The sequence below is a fragment of the Clytia hemisphaerica genome, unplaced genomic scaffold, assembly GCF_902728285.1.
Source record: "Clytia hemisphaerica strain Z4C2 unplaced genomic scaffold, Clytia hemisphaerica genome assembly, whole genome shotgun sequence".
Lineage (NCBI taxonomy): Eukaryota > Metazoa > Cnidaria > Hydrozoa > Leptothecata > Clytiidae > Clytia > Clytia hemisphaerica.
Genome location: NW_027103892.1, coordinates 119,989 through 138,661, shown reverse-complemented (window position 1 = coordinate 138,661; position 18,673 = coordinate 119,989). Strand labels below are relative to the sequence as shown.

General features: G+C 35.2%; 1 protein-coding gene across 1 annotated transcript in view; it reads right to left on the bottom strand.

Moving 5' to 3' along the window:
- Nucleotides 1-6,126: 6,126 nt before the first annotated feature.
- The window catches only part of LOC136808687 (intermembrane lipid transfer protein VPS13A-like), an 87,595-nt gene continuing 75,048 nt past the window's right edge, over nucleotides 6,127-18,673 (bottom strand). Inside the window, exons 63-81 of the mRNA XM_067065229.1 lie at nucleotides 18,334-18,443; nucleotides 17,787-17,928; nucleotides 15,591-15,725; nucleotides 15,140-15,221; nucleotides 13,872-13,941; nucleotides 13,097-13,199; nucleotides 12,562-12,627; nucleotides 12,217-12,273; nucleotides 11,603-11,736; nucleotides 10,833-11,028; nucleotides 10,435-10,510; nucleotides 9,843-10,006; nucleotides 9,396-9,441; nucleotides 8,639-8,762; nucleotides 8,441-8,504; nucleotides 7,809-7,859; nucleotides 7,495-7,580; nucleotides 6,892-7,024; nucleotides 6,127-6,338 (exon numbers count right to left, since the gene is read on the bottom strand). Coding sequence (XP_066921330.1) covers nucleotides 6,225-6,338; nucleotides 6,892-7,024; nucleotides 7,495-7,580; nucleotides 7,809-7,859; nucleotides 8,441-8,504; nucleotides 8,639-8,762; nucleotides 9,396-9,441; nucleotides 9,843-10,006; nucleotides 10,435-10,510; nucleotides 10,833-11,028; nucleotides 11,603-11,736; nucleotides 12,217-12,273; nucleotides 12,562-12,627; nucleotides 13,097-13,199; nucleotides 13,872-13,941; nucleotides 15,140-15,221; nucleotides 15,591-15,725; nucleotides 17,787-17,928; nucleotides 18,334-18,443 — 1,953 coding nt within the window. The 3' untranslated portion in view covers nucleotides 6,127-6,224. The remainder of the gene's footprint in view (nucleotides 6,339-6,891; nucleotides 7,025-7,494; nucleotides 7,581-7,808; nucleotides 7,860-8,440; nucleotides 8,505-8,638; nucleotides 8,763-9,395; nucleotides 9,442-9,842; nucleotides 10,007-10,434; nucleotides 10,511-10,832; nucleotides 11,029-11,602; nucleotides 11,737-12,216; nucleotides 12,274-12,561; nucleotides 12,628-13,096; nucleotides 13,200-13,871; nucleotides 13,942-15,139; nucleotides 15,222-15,590; nucleotides 15,726-17,786; nucleotides 17,929-18,333; nucleotides 18,444-18,673) is intronic.

The following is an 18,673-nucleotide window of genomic DNA, read 5'->3' as shown; positions in this document are numbered from 1 at the left end:
TCCCTCAGTTGGATATTTTTAGGTAAAAAGAGAAATTTTTTTTCAACATTGAAAGGGCCCCCCCTTGAAATGCTGAATCAGCAGACATGCAATTGTTAAACCATCGTTCTTCATTAAGTTTTGTTTTCAACTGGTTTTTGTCGGAAATGCAGACTAGCAAAATCGAATCATGAAAAAAAACTTACAATGAGGGTTTTGTTTTCTCTTTCTTGCTGTGTTTTGGCATCGATGCATGATCTTTTTACGTATCATTGAGCAACAACAAAAAATTTAAAAAATCACTGTTAGAAATCAGAAACACCTATTCTTCGATGCTATTTTACAATTTTAAAACACGTCTGCCATCTTTACCTTTATAAGGACAGCACATTTTTGCTGACTAAGCTTTTCATCATTGAAAAAATTGCCTAAAAGAGCAATAATTGTTGTTTTTATCTTAAATACCCAACTGATTCTTTTCTGTCGAATTCTAGGAATATTATATTATAGGATTATATTATAGGAACAAAACATCAAAATTTGCCCTGATCTAAAGGGCTACTTAGACTACACAATATATTGACGAACAATATTTGACAATATGGTTTGCGGACCGTAATGTACGAAGTAAACAACAGGTACTCTATTATAAAAAGGAATTTTCTTTCGGTAAACAATCCCCCTTTATTGTTGGAATATTGTAAATCGAGCTGACAATATATTGTAGACACCTTTTCAATATATTGCCGACATTCAGCAATATATCATCAATATATTGCCTGACAATATATTGTGTAGTGTATGTAGCCCTTAAGGGTTATCCAACAAAGGTTGCTGAAGTAGTTGAGAACAGTTAGGGATGCCATCCAGGATCTTGACAGTCCCGTGTTTTCACAAATCGTCCCAAGTTAGAGCAGTTGACGGTATGTTTTGAAAATAAAGGCCAAGGGAATTTCAAATACCGTGTCCCGTTGTAACCACCGTCGACATGGTTAAAAAATTTGTGTGTTTGTATTTTATTGGACGTCTGGTTCCGAGGGGCAAATCACTAAAACAAATCTCGTACACAATTTTATAAATCAAAAATAAATCAAAAATAAATCATAAATCAAAAAGAAATCAGAAATACATCATAAATCAAAAATAAATCAATAAATCAAAAATAAATCAGAAATAAATCAATAAATCAAAAATAAATCAGAAATAAATCAGTAATAAATCAATAAATCAAAAATAAATCATAAATAAATAAAAAATCTTTCGAAATGAAATTGACTTTTCAACTTTTTTTATTTTTTTGACAATGATTTTGAGTATCAGTTCGTTATAATTTGAAAAAATTATCCATAAAATTACTCCTATTCATAAATTAGAAATAAATCAAAAATAATTCAAAAAATAAATCAAAAATAAATCAAAATAAATCATAAATAAATCATAAATCAAAAATAAATCAGAAATAAATCAGAAATCAAAAATAAATCAAAAATAAATCAAGAATAAATCATAAATCAAAAATAAATAAAAAATAAATCATAAATCAAAAATAAATCATGAATAAAAAATAAATCATAAATCTCGTACACCATTTTTCGAGTGATTTGCCCCTCGTCTGGTTCTATAAAGTCAAAAAGTTTGTTCAGTTTTGATTTGAGCAAAGTACGCTCCTGCGTTCAACATCAACACGGTACAGTGTGCAGTGGTGGAATTAGTAGAGAGAGTGTTCGAAAAGAGCAGCCACTGGCTAGGAAGTATGAAATATCTGTTCTTGAGGTCCCTTTCTCCTGGAAAAATAAAACAGCTATTCTCTAAGAAAGTTAAAATTCTCCTAGAAAATTATGAAGCTCCCTGGAAAAAAAATCTGGCATCTGGTTGTGTTTTTCACAATTTAGCTCCTAGATTGTCCGCTGGGAAATTGTATGTGTTTTTCCTTAAAATGTGCTCCTGGATTTTAAGAACAGATGTCTTTAAAGGGCTACTTAGACTACACAATATATTGACGAACAATATTTGACAATATGGTTTGCGGACCGTAATGTACGAAGTAAACAACAGGTACTCTATTATAAAAAGGAATTTTCTTTCGGTAAACAATCCCCCTTTATTGTTGGAATATTGTAAATCGAGCTGACAATATATTGTAGACACCTTTTCAATATATTGCCGACATTCAGCAATATATCATCAATATATTGCCTGACAATATATTGTGTAGTGTATGTAGCCCTTAAGGCGACCCCTGGATTTTACCTAGGTGTTTTGAGGAAAGTCTCTCCTAGATTTATCCATAAAATTTACTCTCCTAGAAAAAAAGAACAGATATTTCAAAAAGATCTGCCGGCGGCTCGGCGGCTGCTCTTGGTTCGAGTCTGTTGCATAATATGAGGTAAATATGAGGCTAAAAATCTTCAGCGTACATACATATCGTAGTACCGTTCTGGTACAGTGACATAAACTGAATTTTCAAAGTTTGCTAAAGCTTCAATATTGGCGTAAAGAATTAGTATATGTAATCAGATGATAACGAGTGCAATTCGAATATAATTGCACGAGTGATTTTTTTGTTATTCATTTTCCGAAAGGTCGAAGAAAATTCAAAACAAAAAAATCACGAGTGCAATTTTCGAATTGTACGAGTTATTATGTGATTACGAGCTAATCGCACAATGGCTTTCACTACTTTTTCCCAGTTAGGAAAGTAAATTACAGAAATTACACTGAGAGTTTTATATTTTTCTCTTCTCTCTTTGTCTTTCTTTTATTGTTGTTTATTGATTCTCGTTCTCAAAAAATGAATTTCGAATGCAATTAAAACGTTCGTTGCAAAAAAAAATGTAAGAAAAAACATTAAAATCATTTTTGTAAACATTGGCGCAGCATTGAAGAGTGTGATTAACGATTAATTGGTCTCTACAGGATGCAATTAACGATTAATTGCTCTCTTTGAGGGCGTGTCAAATAAGAAAAAATAGCCCATCGTGCGATTATTCACAAAATAGCATCAAATACTCCATAATCCATCGTTTTTCGGCTTTTGTTCTGCTTCTGTTTATATTTTTCTGCTCGCTGCTCCCCATGCTCAACCATTTTTTGCTGTAACATTGTGCTTCAAATGTCCACGAGAATGAATCAGTTCATGTTATTCATAGTATATTCTCATTGGTATGTCTCACTAACTAAACCCTCTGTAAGAAACTCAATGTTGGTCAAAAATTACTTTTTCGGCGCATGCAATATCCATATAGGGTACTGTGGGTTTTGTCTTTCCACAAAAAATTACAATTTAATTTCCTTCAAAATGAAGTCACTGTATAGGTAAACAATATGAATTAACGGTCAATTTCCCTTTTGTCTATGCCTTTATAATATCAGTATGGTTTCGGTCGAAATCTATTGAGAATTAAGCTTATTTCCTCATTTTCGAAATTTGGAGTTCGGGCGAGAAAGTCGATTTTGGGCCATCTCTTAAATTCAATCGGATATTTCAATTTGGCACGGGTTTATAGACTTCCAGGCTATATTATGAGACTTATTGGACCATTTTTGAACTTTTGGATTGCCTCCTTTCGTGTCCAATATGTTTCGACTGAATTCTTTTTTTTAATTTTTCGAGAAAAAAAATTTCACAGCTGAAATAGAAAAATGGTGGTTATAGCATTGCTAGATAAAAAGCTGATTTTTTTGTTTTTCGTTTTTCATCTTCGAGTTAGAAAATTTTAGAAAAATTTTATACGCATAATATTCCACTCCAGATTGCCTTTCCAAAAAGTATAAAATCGCTATCTAATTCGAAATCTATTAAAAATTTATTGCCAGCTGATTTGAAATGTACTTTAGTAAACCACTTCGTTGTATTTCGCAAATTTTATTCCTAGGATTAGGAAGACTTTCCGTGTTCATTCTCGGGATCTCACCGATAATTGGGTGTACCGGCGACGCATAATTTTAGACTATGTTCAGACGTTGCTTTGAAACGAAACTGTCCCGAACCGAAGCAAGTGTGAACGCCAAAATTTGAAACGTCAAAAAAGAAGACGTTCAATACAAAGCAAAACAGATGAAACGGTTTCGCTCCACTATTTGCATCGGAACAAAACTTCCCTGTTTTCCTGCTCCAAAACGTTCCGAGCACTCAGAGAGTACCGGCATACCGGAACGATGCGAAACTGTAACGTCTGAACATGGTCTTAATGGCCAAAGATTTACATAATGGGAACGAGAAAGTTCAGCTGTTCTATCTTCAAGCTTGGATTATGTAATATAAAATTTGTTATTTCCTAGTCCAAGATTTCACTTGAATAGATTTTTTCATAATTTACGTCATGAACATCACTTGCCTCGTTTTGAAATTATTGCCATGGTGATTAACCCCCAGCAAATTTTATTAAAACTACTATCGATTCATTTATAAAAAAGTCGAGATAAAGTAAGTCAACCTTAATTTTTCGGGACAAGCTGGAGTGTTTACAAGCTCCTATTTGATTTGGTTGGTCGTTAAGATGTAATAAAATAATCTTATTACTTTTTCTAAAGAACGCGTCATCTCTATCACTTTAAATGACCAATTAGTGAAGTATCTTGTAAAAACTCCAGCTCATCCTAATTTTTCACATCTAATTTTCCATTCGTTTTTTTTCAATTTAATTAGTTAAGAAACAATACTACAAATAGAATTCAAAAAATTGTAAAATAATTATTATACCCTTTGAATAAAATTACATTTAAATTTATGGAACTAGAAATAGAGCTTAAAAGAAAGTTTCTAAACATTCGCATCAAAGTATTTGGTGTAAAAGGTTTAGTTCCCAGTGTCCCTTGGAGGAAAAAGGTATGAGTAATGCAAAGGTCAATACTTTGGTATAATTTTTTTTCTTCAGTGCGCAAGCGTTGTAAATGGAGAAATTCAATATTCAAAACAAGAGCAGTGCGCGTATCCCGATGAGAAGGAGTTTTACACTCGAAACGAAGGAAGATATGACGCAGCCTAGCACTCGTTTTCTTTTTGTGCTTTGTTGACGAAACAAATGTAAACTTGTAACTAGAGTGTGAATGCGGTGAAAGTTTAAAAAAATAAATTAATAATATTCTTTTAATGCAAAGATAACTATCCAACTAATATTGGACAAACTAAAGTCCGCTCTAAGAAAATTGAAAGACCGTACTTTTTCAAATATTTCTCTCGAGGGAAAAATATAATGAAAAGTAATGTCTCGTTGGAAAGGTAATTTTTGTGCATTGATGTAAGCTTTGAAGAGTCTTCTAAAAAAATTGAAAATGAAAATGAAAAATGAAGATGAAAAAAGTGAAGATTTTTCTGCTTTATAACAAATTTTCATTTTATGCTTTTTCAAGACTTTGAATATCGCTGGCTTCAAAAGTGTATTCAGATTCTTCATATCTTTTTTGGATTAAAAACCAGTCCTCAAAAAATGGTTCAAATTGATGATAAAAGTTTCATCTTTATTTTCAAATTTTCAAAATATTCTCAAAATCCTACATCAATCTGCTTAAAATCATCCTTCCAACGAGGTATTATTTTTAATAACATCTCCCCCCAAAAAAGCAATTCTCAAAAAAGTACAGTCTGTCAATGTCTTTTGAATACATATTCAATATCAGACACGAATATGCATATATTTTCCAATTTAAACTAAAAAGCCGTTCCAACTGAATTAAACGAAGATCAATGAATATATGAAGCTATAGTAAAAAGGCTTTTATCAGCAAAAATAACGAGATCTTGCTCCTTATACTATTATGAATACTTGAAAAGGTACGAAATTCAGAATAAATTCCCGTCGAACCCTAAAATAAATCGCACATTTTTCCCTTACTCTTTAACTCTTTCATGTCGTGTGGCTTGGTGACCCATATTTAAGATCATACTTCAAACGAGGATATGCGAGGATATCGAGAACTAAGTCTTCCCAAGAGCTCGTACAGCTACCGTTAAAAGCGCGAAGCGTCGTGCGAAATATTGTCATCTTTTTTCAAAAAGTGCATTTCTGTCGTATTTCTATCAAATTGTGTGGATGTATGTGAGATGCTGTATAAGAAAACCTAAAGAAGAAGAGTTTGTATAAAAAAATGTCGTTTAAAAATACTCAAAAATCAAAAAAATAGACAATTTTCCCAATTAGTAAAAAATATAACATCGAAGCAAAAAAAAATCCAACAACTTAATTTAAAATAATTCTTTCGTAACAACCCACAAATTGAATATAAAACCTGGCACAATTTTCATTCTATAACATTTTAGCATCTCTAAGCTTTAAGATAAACCAGTCTGCAACAGCACTAGACTCCAATATCACTTCACGTGTGTTCGTCGATTTCTTGAAAATTGAACGTCGCGTGTCCTGAAAAAAATGTGACGTAATGTTGTGATTTCCCGAAAAAAAAATCTAATTCATTCATTCATTCATTCATTCATTCATTCATTCATTCATTCATTCATTCATTCATTCATTCATTCATTCATTCATTCATTCATTCATTCATTCATTCATTCATTTATTCATTCATTCATTCATTCATTCATTATAACCCATTCCCTTTCAACTACGAGTTTTCTCACAATATAAGTGGACTCCATGCGACCAAAATCGATTTTGCTGGAATAAACCTACATTCACATTATGCTTGCTCGCTACGTTCAAAGAAGTGTTCTTCCAGCCCATTCAGAGCTTTACTTTTCATGCGTAGCAGCCCTTGAGACAGGATCTCAAGGGCTTGAATTCGGATCAAACCAGGTACTGATTTCGACGAAGAAGTACATATGAGATTGTCACATATTGAGTGGGCCCCCTTTCCCCGACCGCCCATTCAATCTAGAATTCGATGTTTTTCAATTCAAGTTCATATTTTAGCATTAGTATTATGACGGAGCTACATCATCACACATCCTCTTACCGTATTATGGATATGGAAAATAATCTTTGTCTCTTTCACTTCTGGCTCACGTTTTAGCTCATTGAACTCGATAACCCAAACCGATTCCCATTCACCCATTTTCAACTCGTTCTTTCCAACATACAAAATGTTCCTAAGAAAAGAAATAGACATCAAAATTCACAACCTCGTCTCCGTGTATACCATGCTTTATTTACACATTTGCCTGGCATGCAACCATTCAGAGTGTATATAGAACTTTTCCACCAGGTTTTTCATTTTGGTTGAATTTTATTCATTTTCGAAAATGTATGCCTGCCTCGAATTTATTCAAAGGATCAAAGCACTTTGATTAACAAAAATTGAAAGGTTTTTTACGGGCCAGTGTTTTCTTGCACAGGCGTTTTCAGTGAAAGTTATTCGCACATCAAAATAAAGGACACAGCTCAACCTGGTTGCAGAAGACCCATGATTGGCCCACTAAATGCAGGACAGGAGTGCTTAGTAGCGAGGTTAAGCACGGGTTTATTTTGAACGGTCTAAATAAACACTTGCTTAACCTCGTTAGTGGTAGATAAGGAACGCAGTATAACAAGTAGGAGTGATGAATGGTGTTCAACTTACGATTGAGTGAGGATGAGATAGTTCTTCTTGTCCACTACATGAGTGATATAAAAATTCTTCTTCGAGTATTCTCCTTTGTTACATTGCTGAATGGAAAGACAATCAGTTGGTTTACTTCAGCATAACATTTTTCAGGCCAAACAGAAGAGCAGTCAATTGTTCCCTGAGTGACAATCTGAGGGTTTTGTCAGTATTAAGTATAAAAAGTATTCATATCCAAGTGAAAAAATAAAAATATTTAAGAAAGTTAAGTCAACATTTTCAAGTGACCCAGAGTCAGAGAACACAGTTTGTTCAGACGAAAAGAAGTTTACCATAAGAATTTTGTTTCCATCTGCTTCGTACAGATTGAAAGGTCGTAAAACCTGAGTTGAAGAAAATATGGAGATCATTGATTGGGGAAACAAACGGTAGCATGAGAAAATTGAGGGAAAATCTTCGGAGATGCCCAAATCTTTTGAATAGAGGTTTTTTTGTTTCGACGTCCTTCGACGTTTTTACAGTAAGCCCCTAAACCACTACACCAGTTGAGACACCAACAGTCAAAATATTAAAATAAATAATGCCGGAGAAATATCGAGTAACGGCTAGCTGATTCGAACATGAAGCATTCGAGTTTTGGGTGTTCCAGTAGTAGAAGTTTTCTTTAAAAGAGCATAAAATTGGGAAATTTTCACGGTGCCAACGAATTCCTTCGGGGTAAACAGACGTTCATGCAATGGAGTTCGAGTTATGGAGACTCTACTGTCTAAACACGCCTTAGAAATCTTGAGCCTTTTCCTAAATTTTATGTTGGTTGTTGAAATACACATTATAAGCGCTTCTTTGATGTTATTGTGACAATATTTCATAATCATATTTTACGGATAAGGCTCAAATCTCTATGGCGACTTAATTCCACGAAAGTCGCTATAAAGTTAACCTCCGCGAAATTTGATGATCATACCTTATCTGCGTGGAAAACGCGGGTAACACGGCTCAACTCGATTGCTTTCACGCCTGATGTCGTGCTGAAAAGTCAGAAAGAACATTTAAACATACGAAAATTAATCAGTATATCAAACTCAACCCTAGTCCCCACAGGCTTGACCTGGGAAGTGATAATTTGATGAATTGACCTAAGTTCCCACGGGACACATTATACCTTTTCAAACCATCAAACGTGTTACTGGCCATATCTACCACTCCACCAACAGGGCGTGCAACCACACCAATCAGGCCTTTACCAACGCCCTTAAAAAAGCCACCTGCACCATCATTCTTAGCACCTATAAAAAGAAGGGAAACAAAAAAGTAACGCAATCATAGATTTATAAAGCCCGAGGGACTAGATGTCGTTCTTTAAGCCATCGCAGGCAAAAACAGTGAATATCGAAAAAAATAATGTTGCTGTTGTTTTCCAAAACCCGCGAAGCTTCTGATTGGTCAAGCGCTGAAATTCTATTGTAATGTCACGTGACTAACCACGGCACACTTTTTAGCAAAAGTACGCCATCTAGCCCTTCAAGTACGCCATCTAGCCCTTCGGGCTTAACAAATCTATCGACACAATAACTTATTATCTGCTGACACAGCATTTTTAACAATCAAAGGAACAACTTTCGCCACCTCCCATGGCGTGCGAGGACAAATTTTGTTAATATACTAATAACGGTGTTTTTATGGGCGTTATTAATATTTACGCCCATTTTTCATTTACGGCCCGCCAGTGTAGATAAATAAATGACACTGATTGAAAAATATCGATAACGTATCCCAACAAAAACGGCTCTATTGCTATCAAAATTCGCTAACTTTGAGGGTAATGATTGAACTTTATTAGCATACTATGCGCGCCTGCTTTAAATATCATAAAAAAATCTTCTGTTATCTTAAAACAAAACAAATAATCCTGCAAGTACCTTCATAAGGTTTGGTAACGATCCCTGTAACACCAGACACGATACCCTGAAAAAAAAAGTAAGAAAAATGATAAAACATTTGCAAAGCTTATTTTCCAGGTTGACATCCATATTTTCCAGAAATTCTTTAATTTTTCCGAGGGATTAATACGGATTTTAGAATTTGTAAATTCGTATTTGTTTGTATTTTCTATTAGTATAACACAGACATAACGCTTAAAAGCATGCAGGCTCAGTTTTTGGTGCCTGAACAATTACTCTCTTATTTAAGGACAATACAACGCTTAGCAAAATGAGAAACTGGTATAGGGGTAGACACTTGTTAAATGTATTGCACAGGATTTTCTCGGTAGATACCTAAAACCGCGAAAATGTATTCCAAGAAAATAAGTTTTCTCCTAAGGAGACCATGAAGAAAAACAGAGTCATATATTTTGTTATTTTTACCTTTACAAGGCCTTTACCACCTTTGGCGAGACCTTCACCGAGGTTAGTTGGACGTTGGCTCATGTTCTCGCGTCTCTTTTGTTGATATTCTTCATCCAAAGTCAATGCAGCCAAACCTTTACCGAAGGTACCGGTAATCTTACTCACAGCTCCGGATACTCCACCTAAGCGATGGAAGAATACAAAGTTTACGATTTAACATTTAAGTTGCTTTATGTTTTAGTTTGAGGTTTCGCCTTGATTACTACATGAGAAGGAAAAGCGTAAAGTGAGACCACTGAAAATATTGTATCGAGTCACTTTGCTGCTGGGTGTCTGTGTTCAGAACACTTTGTGATTGAGGTCATACACGAAAATTTGCAACTTACATCGATGAATTAATTTTCGAAAAATTGATTTTTACGGAAACAAAAAATACTGGTAAAGTAATTTGAAATATATATGATATATAAAGCACTGATCGCCTAAGAAAATTTGAAACATTGGATTTTGGCGAATCAACTGAAACGACGCGCATTTTTCTGTTTGAATTGAGTAATTCGAGTTCCATACGTAATTGACAAGGATTGGAAAATGAAAGTTGTTCACTTACCCACGGTTCCACCGACAAGACTCTTCACCCCATACGCCAATCCTTCCGCGAATTCTTCTGGCCCTTGAATCAAGCCCTGAAAAGAAGAAACAACTATTGAACATCTACGGTCGTATACACCCCTCTCTTTACCTCTATTTTGGACCAAAAGAAAGTCGTTATCAGAGGGCGGCTTCTTGTCTAGATTTGTCCTCCTTCTGGAGGACATCAAATATAAATCGTGAAGATAAGAGATCTGACCTCAAGGAGAGCAAGTATTGAAAATGCTAAATAAAATAAAAATGACTAAATACTTTGTTCTGAATAGCCTGGTTTCAGTCTATAAATACCTCCTTTTGGAGATTTTCAGAGGTACAACTCGACTATTATTTTCATAATTATAAGCTTTTTCTATATACCTGGTAAGGTTCGTAGAAGAAATTTTTAGCTCCTGTTCCAACACCAGATATCAAACCATACGGATTACCAAGAACGTCTAGTCCGAGTACCAACACATAAAGCTGCTTGATAGCCTGTGTTTGATAATGTTTAGTTATTCCATCACCGAGCTGTGAATTACTCTGCATGGACTTGTGCACTTCGTAACATGCTAATCTGTAAGTATAAGTGGAAGGTGACGAATCAGGGCGGAAGGAAACTCACCAAGCAAGAGCTGTCATCGTTCGGCACCGCCACCTGTTTGTTAATTTTTCCAAATTTTTTCCACCCCTCCGGACCTTATTAGGAGGACCTTACTTATGTTTCAGCTGTCAGAGGAAGAATCTAAATAGTTTGCTCTAAATAGCCTGGTGTTAGTCTATAATAACTTCATTTTGGGGGGTTTTCAGAGGTACAATCTCCTAGTATTCCCCGGTAATTTGATCAACCGCTCCTCCTAAAAATGAAGATTTTTCCAACCCTCCATCTTATTACATGAGGGTAATTCAAGACTAGGCCATTTGGTCAGGAGCTGGCTAGAAGTACCCGAAAAGAACCTGAAATTTCCTTGTTTTTCACTTAAAAGAGAAAAACAGCGAGGAAAGTTTAGATATATTCAATTGTTTCTGAGAACGAGAACGAAAGACGTAAAGTAATCTTAATTTCCGCACAGAGCTTGAATAGCAAAGAAATCTACAGGCTAGAACACCTGAACAGACTAGCGTTTTGAATCATAACAAGCAGTTCTTACTTGAATTGTACGTCTTGTACTTCGGTGAAAGCCAGCCCAACACTTTGCAACAATAAGTTCAACACGTTACCATGCAACGAAGCAATAGCATTTTCGTCTTTTGAACCACCCGTCAAAGAGAAACTGACGTGAATCTAAAAAAGATGACGACAAAAACAAAGCGACTCAAAGGCTCCTTTTTCATAGCTGTCTATCTGAAGATAGTAGAGAGGGTGCCACCGTATTCCCTTGATATATCTCATCTTTAGTTATTGATTATCAAGTAGAGAGACATCAACAACCTCTATCTCAAACCTAGTTTGATTCAGTCACTACGAAAAATCTGTTGGTAAGTAATGACTGAAAAAGTCAAATAAACTCCAAAAATCCCAAGACAAATCTTAAAAGCGCCGAAAAGGCTATATTACCTAAGTCATGTGTCTTTATAGCCTTGTGAATACGGGCTTAGTTAACTAGGATAAGACAACAAGTACCACTTCGGAAATCTTTAGTATGACCTGGCTGAGGATCGAACCCACAAACTTACGCACCGTAGCTGGATGCTCTACCTTCATGCTAAGATCACATCTCACTAATAAAATACAAATCTAATTGAATAATATTGAAATTAATACCTTTAGCGGTGATAAATGAAAGTCGTTCAAAACGTAATATCGATCTTGTTTGGCTGCCTGTATAATAAAAAACATTTAGAATCAGTAGAATAATCAACACTAATGAAAATTTCACTCGATTAGTAGACTGTAGTCGTTTATAAGAAGAAGCATAACTCAAAAATAAACATTTCCTTGGATTTTTAAATGATATATAATGCGATAATATCATATCGATAATGTTTTTATAAACTACAATTTGTCCCTTCGTTTTATTTTTTCTTATTTTCTAACTATGTTTGAATTAGTTGTCTAGCGTGCTAGACTACTTAGTTAATGGAAAAAATGGTTAAAGAAATATTATACCTGAAATTCAGCGCTTTCTTCAAACTTTGTTGCTGCTTGGCCAATATCAAGCGCGTATTGTTCTTTCTATAGCAAACATAAAAGACATTAAAAAATCTGTTACTTTTGCTCTTAAAAGCGAGGTTGTCAATTGAAAATACAATCATCGACAAGAGGAAAAAAGTCCTGAATTGCCTGAAAGCTAAAGGCTCGGAAAATATGCACCATGTCTCTTGATGATACCAATGGAAGCTCGTTAAATTAGACAAAGAAAACAAAAGGAGAATTAATATAAGACACCTTAAAGGACAACATGGAAAGACTTTAATAAATTGATAAAAGAAGTGCTTTCTTTATGATGATTTGATGCCCTCGTTTTTCGCCTAATGTTTTAGCATTTAGGGCATAACTTTTGATCTAGTCTACTGAATTTGATAAATGACTCAAGAAATTTCACTTCAAAAAGGGGGACTTTTTTCTGGTACACCCGGTACATAGGAAAAGAAAACTTACTCATCACAAACAGTCAAATAACTTTTTGTGAAACAATATCTACCTCGGTTGTTCGAGCTCTTGCATGACTGAAGAGTTCCATCAGAGCCAATAAAAATCCAATATCAACCCTCACATCCATCTCTTGAATCAACACGTGACAATAGCTAAAACGAAATGGAACCATGATCACGCTCAATGAAAAGACTGGGGACAAGCGTCTGGTTTTCAAAGCACGTTGGGTCACCGTTGGGATACTCATCCAATTCTACCAACTCTGCTCTAATGCAGCGGATGTGAAGATCAGACCTGGTTATTTTGCCAAAACATTTAAAATCGCCATGTATTTTGCCCAAAAACAAAAACGGAAGAGATTGGGTTCTATTATTACGGTTTCGATGGACAGCAATTATTCCCGCGGGGAGATTGTTTCAAGTTTAGCCAAGTACAGCACCCAAAAGCTTATTTTGTATAGTCTGAAAAATAGTATGAAAATCTCAAAGCTTGTTCAGTGAGCAAGATCTACTCGGATGTTATCAAAATCAAGAGCTATAAGAGATAATACACGTTTTTTTATAAGAAAAAACCATATAAGAACATAAGGCTTCGTTGGCCAAAATGTTAAGAACAAGTTAAGAACGTTAGGCATTGTGGACTCAAAAACACTTTCAAAAATATTCACAAAATCCTCAAAATAAGAACATGTTAAGAACATTTTTAGCCTTAAAACTCAAAAGTTTAAAACATCCAAAGGCTTCAAAAAACGTGTATGAATGTATACTTCGTCGAGAGGATCCTCCAATTTCGGACACTCTTCCGATTAAAATTTGTAAACAAACCTGACTTCATTGACCACATTTTTGTCACCGATCCTTGTCATTAAACTCAATTCAAAGAATGGCTTTGGAGCTAAACACAAAAACAAACTGTTACAATACAGTAAACAAATCGAGAGTCAGTTATGTTGTACAGGGTGTCCAGAAAAAAGTATAATATCAAAACAGAAACAAAGGTTGTGTTCACCCGGGGAGGGAGGGGGGCACTCAAGGTAAACGATCGACCGTACATGCGACCCTTAAGGGCTCTGACCATAGTGAATTTTTCATAATTGCTGTGTTTAAAATGTGTTTTCTGACGGATGTAACCAACAACACTATGGCATGTTATACATTTTTTGTTAGACAAACTATTCCTGAATCTTAAAATTCAAAAATTGCATTGAAAAAATTTGATGAAGAAGAAAATGAAGACTTTTGCGAGGAAGAGTATTTCAACTTTGAAGAGCTTAGTTTCGGCGAAGAAAAAACATTTTGAAAAAAATTTTGCAGTAGATGATGTATCTTTTACCGAAGAATAAGAATTTTTGCGGAAAATTTTTGTAAATGCTTCTTTGTCTCGAAATCTTCAAAATAGTGGTTTTTCATCAATTTTTCATCTGGATTTTGCTTAAATAAACAGTCATAACTTTTGACACATCTTTTTAGAAAAATTTTCCGCAAAATTTAAAATAGTTCAATTCTTTGCGGACAGTTTGAAAAAAGTTCGAAACAAAAAGGTTAATTACCTATTAAAACTTAGCACTTTTTATAAAAGAAGGTGATGCAACAATATTTAACGTCTTTTTAAAGTTCATAACGTCATTTTAGCAATTAAGTTCTTAATTACTCTTAAGGGATTTGATTAAAAAGCAATTTATAAAGGCAATTCTTTGTTAAAAGTGTTAAAGAATCTAAAACATACCTTTTATGTTCAGATACTAAAATCAATTTTCTGACTATGGTCAGAGCCCTTAAGGGTCTCAAAAAAAAGGCACCGTAAGGGTCGATTTCTCACCCTAATTCCAATTCAACCGTTTTAATCATAATTGCCGATAGACATCAAACATATTTCATTTTTTTCCGGACACTGTGTAACCGGCAATTTGTACAATCATAATCCACAACTGACACGGCGGGAAGCGAGAAAGCAAGATAAATGTTTGATTGATCAAAGGGTCGGCAACGAACTATGGTTACTTTGAAAGATGGCGCATTATTTTGTATCAGCCAGGGACAGAGAAGTTATATCTAGCATTTTAATATATAATATCTGTGAAAGAGGACTATACCGTTTTCCGAAGCAACAGATTTTGGTGGTTCAACCATATGCAAGACTGTTGGAAAGGTCGAACCTGGAACATGACTATCCAACTGAAATGTAAAACCAGAGTGAGTTATTTTTCAGATTACATAATGGATAACCAAATAAGCATTTTCATGTATTTGTGGTATTCAGAGGTAAGTTTTTTACTTTAAATACATGGCTTGAATGTCTCAGCACAGAGATACACAAGTGCATTAATTGAGTTTCAGCAGACGGCTAAATGAGAATCCTCCAACTTTCTCAAGCAAGAAAAAGTGAAGCCTTCAAAAATTATAACTAGGCCCCTGGAAATTCCAAAAAATGTTCTTATACCTTCATGGAAGTAATTCTCAGATTATCCCCTCCAAATGTTTGTCCAACCCCCTGGTGTAAGTTGGAATGACCCAATGTTAGACATTTGGTTTGGTAAAACTGACCTGTATTGAGCTGATAGAAGCATGCACACGCATTTCATTAGGTGAGATTGTGTATTTGAAACCAAGACCGCTGTGGTACGTTCTTCGGATCTTAATCTTCTCAGGTTTTGTAATAAACATCTTCTCGTAATCCACCTAACAATAAAGGTAATGATCAAATTTAAATTTAGAAATGACATCTTTTTTGCACCTTGCTTTCCAATGTTTGCACATCTCATCCTCTTTATTGATCTTCTAAAAAGCACAGTAGCCTCTCGCTCATTGAAATTTATATTATTCGAATCTTTTTATAATTCGAACTAAATTTTCAATCTCCGTCAGGAAAATTCTTTTTAAAATACTTTCTATAATTCGAAACTCTCAGCAAATCTAACAAATAAGATTCCCCCGTTCGAGTTCGAATCAGCGAGAGTCAACTGTATTCAAGCATGATATTTTCATAAATCCTATCTGGGGGGGGGCGTACGGGGTTTCTGATTTCCGAAATTCCGAGCATTTTTGACCTGATTTCCGATATTCCGCAAAAATATTTTACTAATTCCGATACCGAATTTTTTTCTGTAGATAATCTTCACTTAATTAAAGAAAAACTTGAAGAAAAAAAGGAAGAAACTGTGGGAAAAGAATATTTTTGCCACATACAGTACAACTATTACACCCCGCGGACACCGCACGCTGCAAAGAGGTGGTACGACACAAAGACCAGAGGACACAAATTCCAGTTTAACCCCCGACCTCAAAAAAGGAAGTTTGTAAAAGATAATGCGAGCGAAGCGAGCGCGAAAAATTTTCCTTGACTTATGCTTTAAAATCCACCCTTTTTCTCTAAAAAAAGTGTTGAGAAGAGTAGTTTTCCCTGACTTAGAATGGAAAGAGAAGATTCTTTCCTGACCAAAAACGTCAAATTTTTCGTCTTGTAGTAAAATAATTATTTCAAAAATAACCCGGCCAGCTTTACAATGGTCAAAGTGTGTTGACTTTTAAAAAAATAAAAAATAGAGATTCAAAGATTGACTGAAAACCATCAAATTCAAGGCATTCTGGAAAAAAAGCTCCTTGACTTTTCCCTGACTTTTGAGAAATTTTACGAAAATTCCTTGACTTTTCCAGGTTTTCCCTGACTTTTTCAAAAAACAACCCATTTTCCAGGTTTTCCCTGACCGCTGGGCGGGAACCCTGTTATAGGACTGGATTTTCATATCGTTCCGAATGATAGGTGATGATTTGACTCTCAGTAAAATATTAACGCCTTATTATAAAGATGTTGACCTTCTCACAAAGCCCTCGAGGCATCGTGCCATTCATCGTACCAGCTTTGGTCTGTTTTGAAAAAGCTTCAATTTTTCACTGCTTACAAAAGGTCCGCGAATGAAATAAGATTGTGTTGGGGAGCAATCTATACCTATACCCATCATATGTGCGCGAACGCCGCTAGGATCTAGCGCGCGCTTGTGCTTGACGTCATTGATTCAGAAGGTCTTTTGTGGATAGAAATTAGTGAGGTTAAGTCCCCAATGGTAAAATCACGACCAGAAATTAAAACAGGCTAGTGAGTTCAACCAATCAATTTCGTGTTTTCGTCCCGTTCATCGTGATTTCTGGTATGCTTAACCTCATTTTATCCGCACACCAATCGGATACCGAAAAACCGAAACTAAAGCTCTTCAGACCGAATTTCCGCAGTAAAAAAAGTTATTTTTCCGAAACCGAGGTCTTTTTGGATTCCGAAATACCGAAGTGTTTTGACGTGATTACCGAAATTCCGCACAAAAACAAGCCCATTTCCGCAATATCGAAATCTCGTACGCCCCCCACTATCTGTAGCAAACCTCACATATTATACAACATCTTTGTCCGCATACACTAAACGTTTTATCAATGAAACCATCAAGTGATACTAAAGATATACTGACCTTTATGTATCCCTGGACCAAGTTTCTTAATCCCGGCAAAACAAAATCTTTGATCGGAGTTTTTTGTGGTGCCCTAATGGCGGCACTAATCAATAGCGGTGTAAATGCATCGAGAGCGCTAGGTCTACTTTCCATCAAATACTTTTAATGATGTAGCGCCATAAGATGTTAATTTTTAACATTGCCATGGCTTCATCTCGAGTACCAATTTCAAAAAAACTTTAATCAAAGATGGCGGATATAGTTTGGTCCAGGGATATAAAGGTCAGTGGTATAAACGTACCTCTTTATCCAGAACTTTCTCTTTGACTGCGCCTTTTTTGTTTTGATAATTGAGATAACCTTCTTCGAGAGCTTCACACATAGCGAGCGGTAAAGCCTTCCAGCGGTTCTTTTTCTTGCGTTGCTCCCATACAGTCTTGCTCCTATAATGAGAAGTCACGAATATCATTCGAAGTACCCAGGGGACCAATCTATAGCATTCCCATGTTCAGGGGTTTGAAATAATTTTGAAACTTTCGAACTGAAAAAAGATGCTACGGATCCTAAAGGATACCCCCCCGCCCACTAAAGGTGACAGCACCCTATCTTCCAATCAATATCCAAGATGAGAAATAAAGGAAAATTCGTGACGTTTTATCTCCAAAGTGAGGTTACAGCGGCAGATTTCAGCAGTTCTTTCTATGAAATCTACCTCTGCAACTTTCTTCCGATTTTTGCCATTACCAACGGTTGTTTTAATGGTGTCAATAATGATTTGAATTTGAGGTAATATACAAAGAAGGGTTTTAATTGTTTTTCTTTCTGATATGTTTCTGCTTTATACTTACTGTCGGATAGCTAAGTAGCCAATCTCCATTCTCTTATCAACATTGACAAGTGACAAACCAAAACTCTCAATCTCAAAATCAACTTCCATGGTTGGGCGTAAATTTTGCTCCTGAAGAAAAATACAAATTGTTTACAATGATAATTACACTTTTTACGCTTAATCAGTCGAACCTAATTAGTTTTCAAAAGAGGAAAACATTTGTTCACATTCGACTTTATACATTAACAGTACCGTTGTTTTTGTCTAATCATTTTTGAGATGCCCCGTATTCTCTTTGGAGGAGCTTTCCAGTGTGCGCAAGTGTTTTGCCATATGTTTTGCTATGCACAGTACAACTT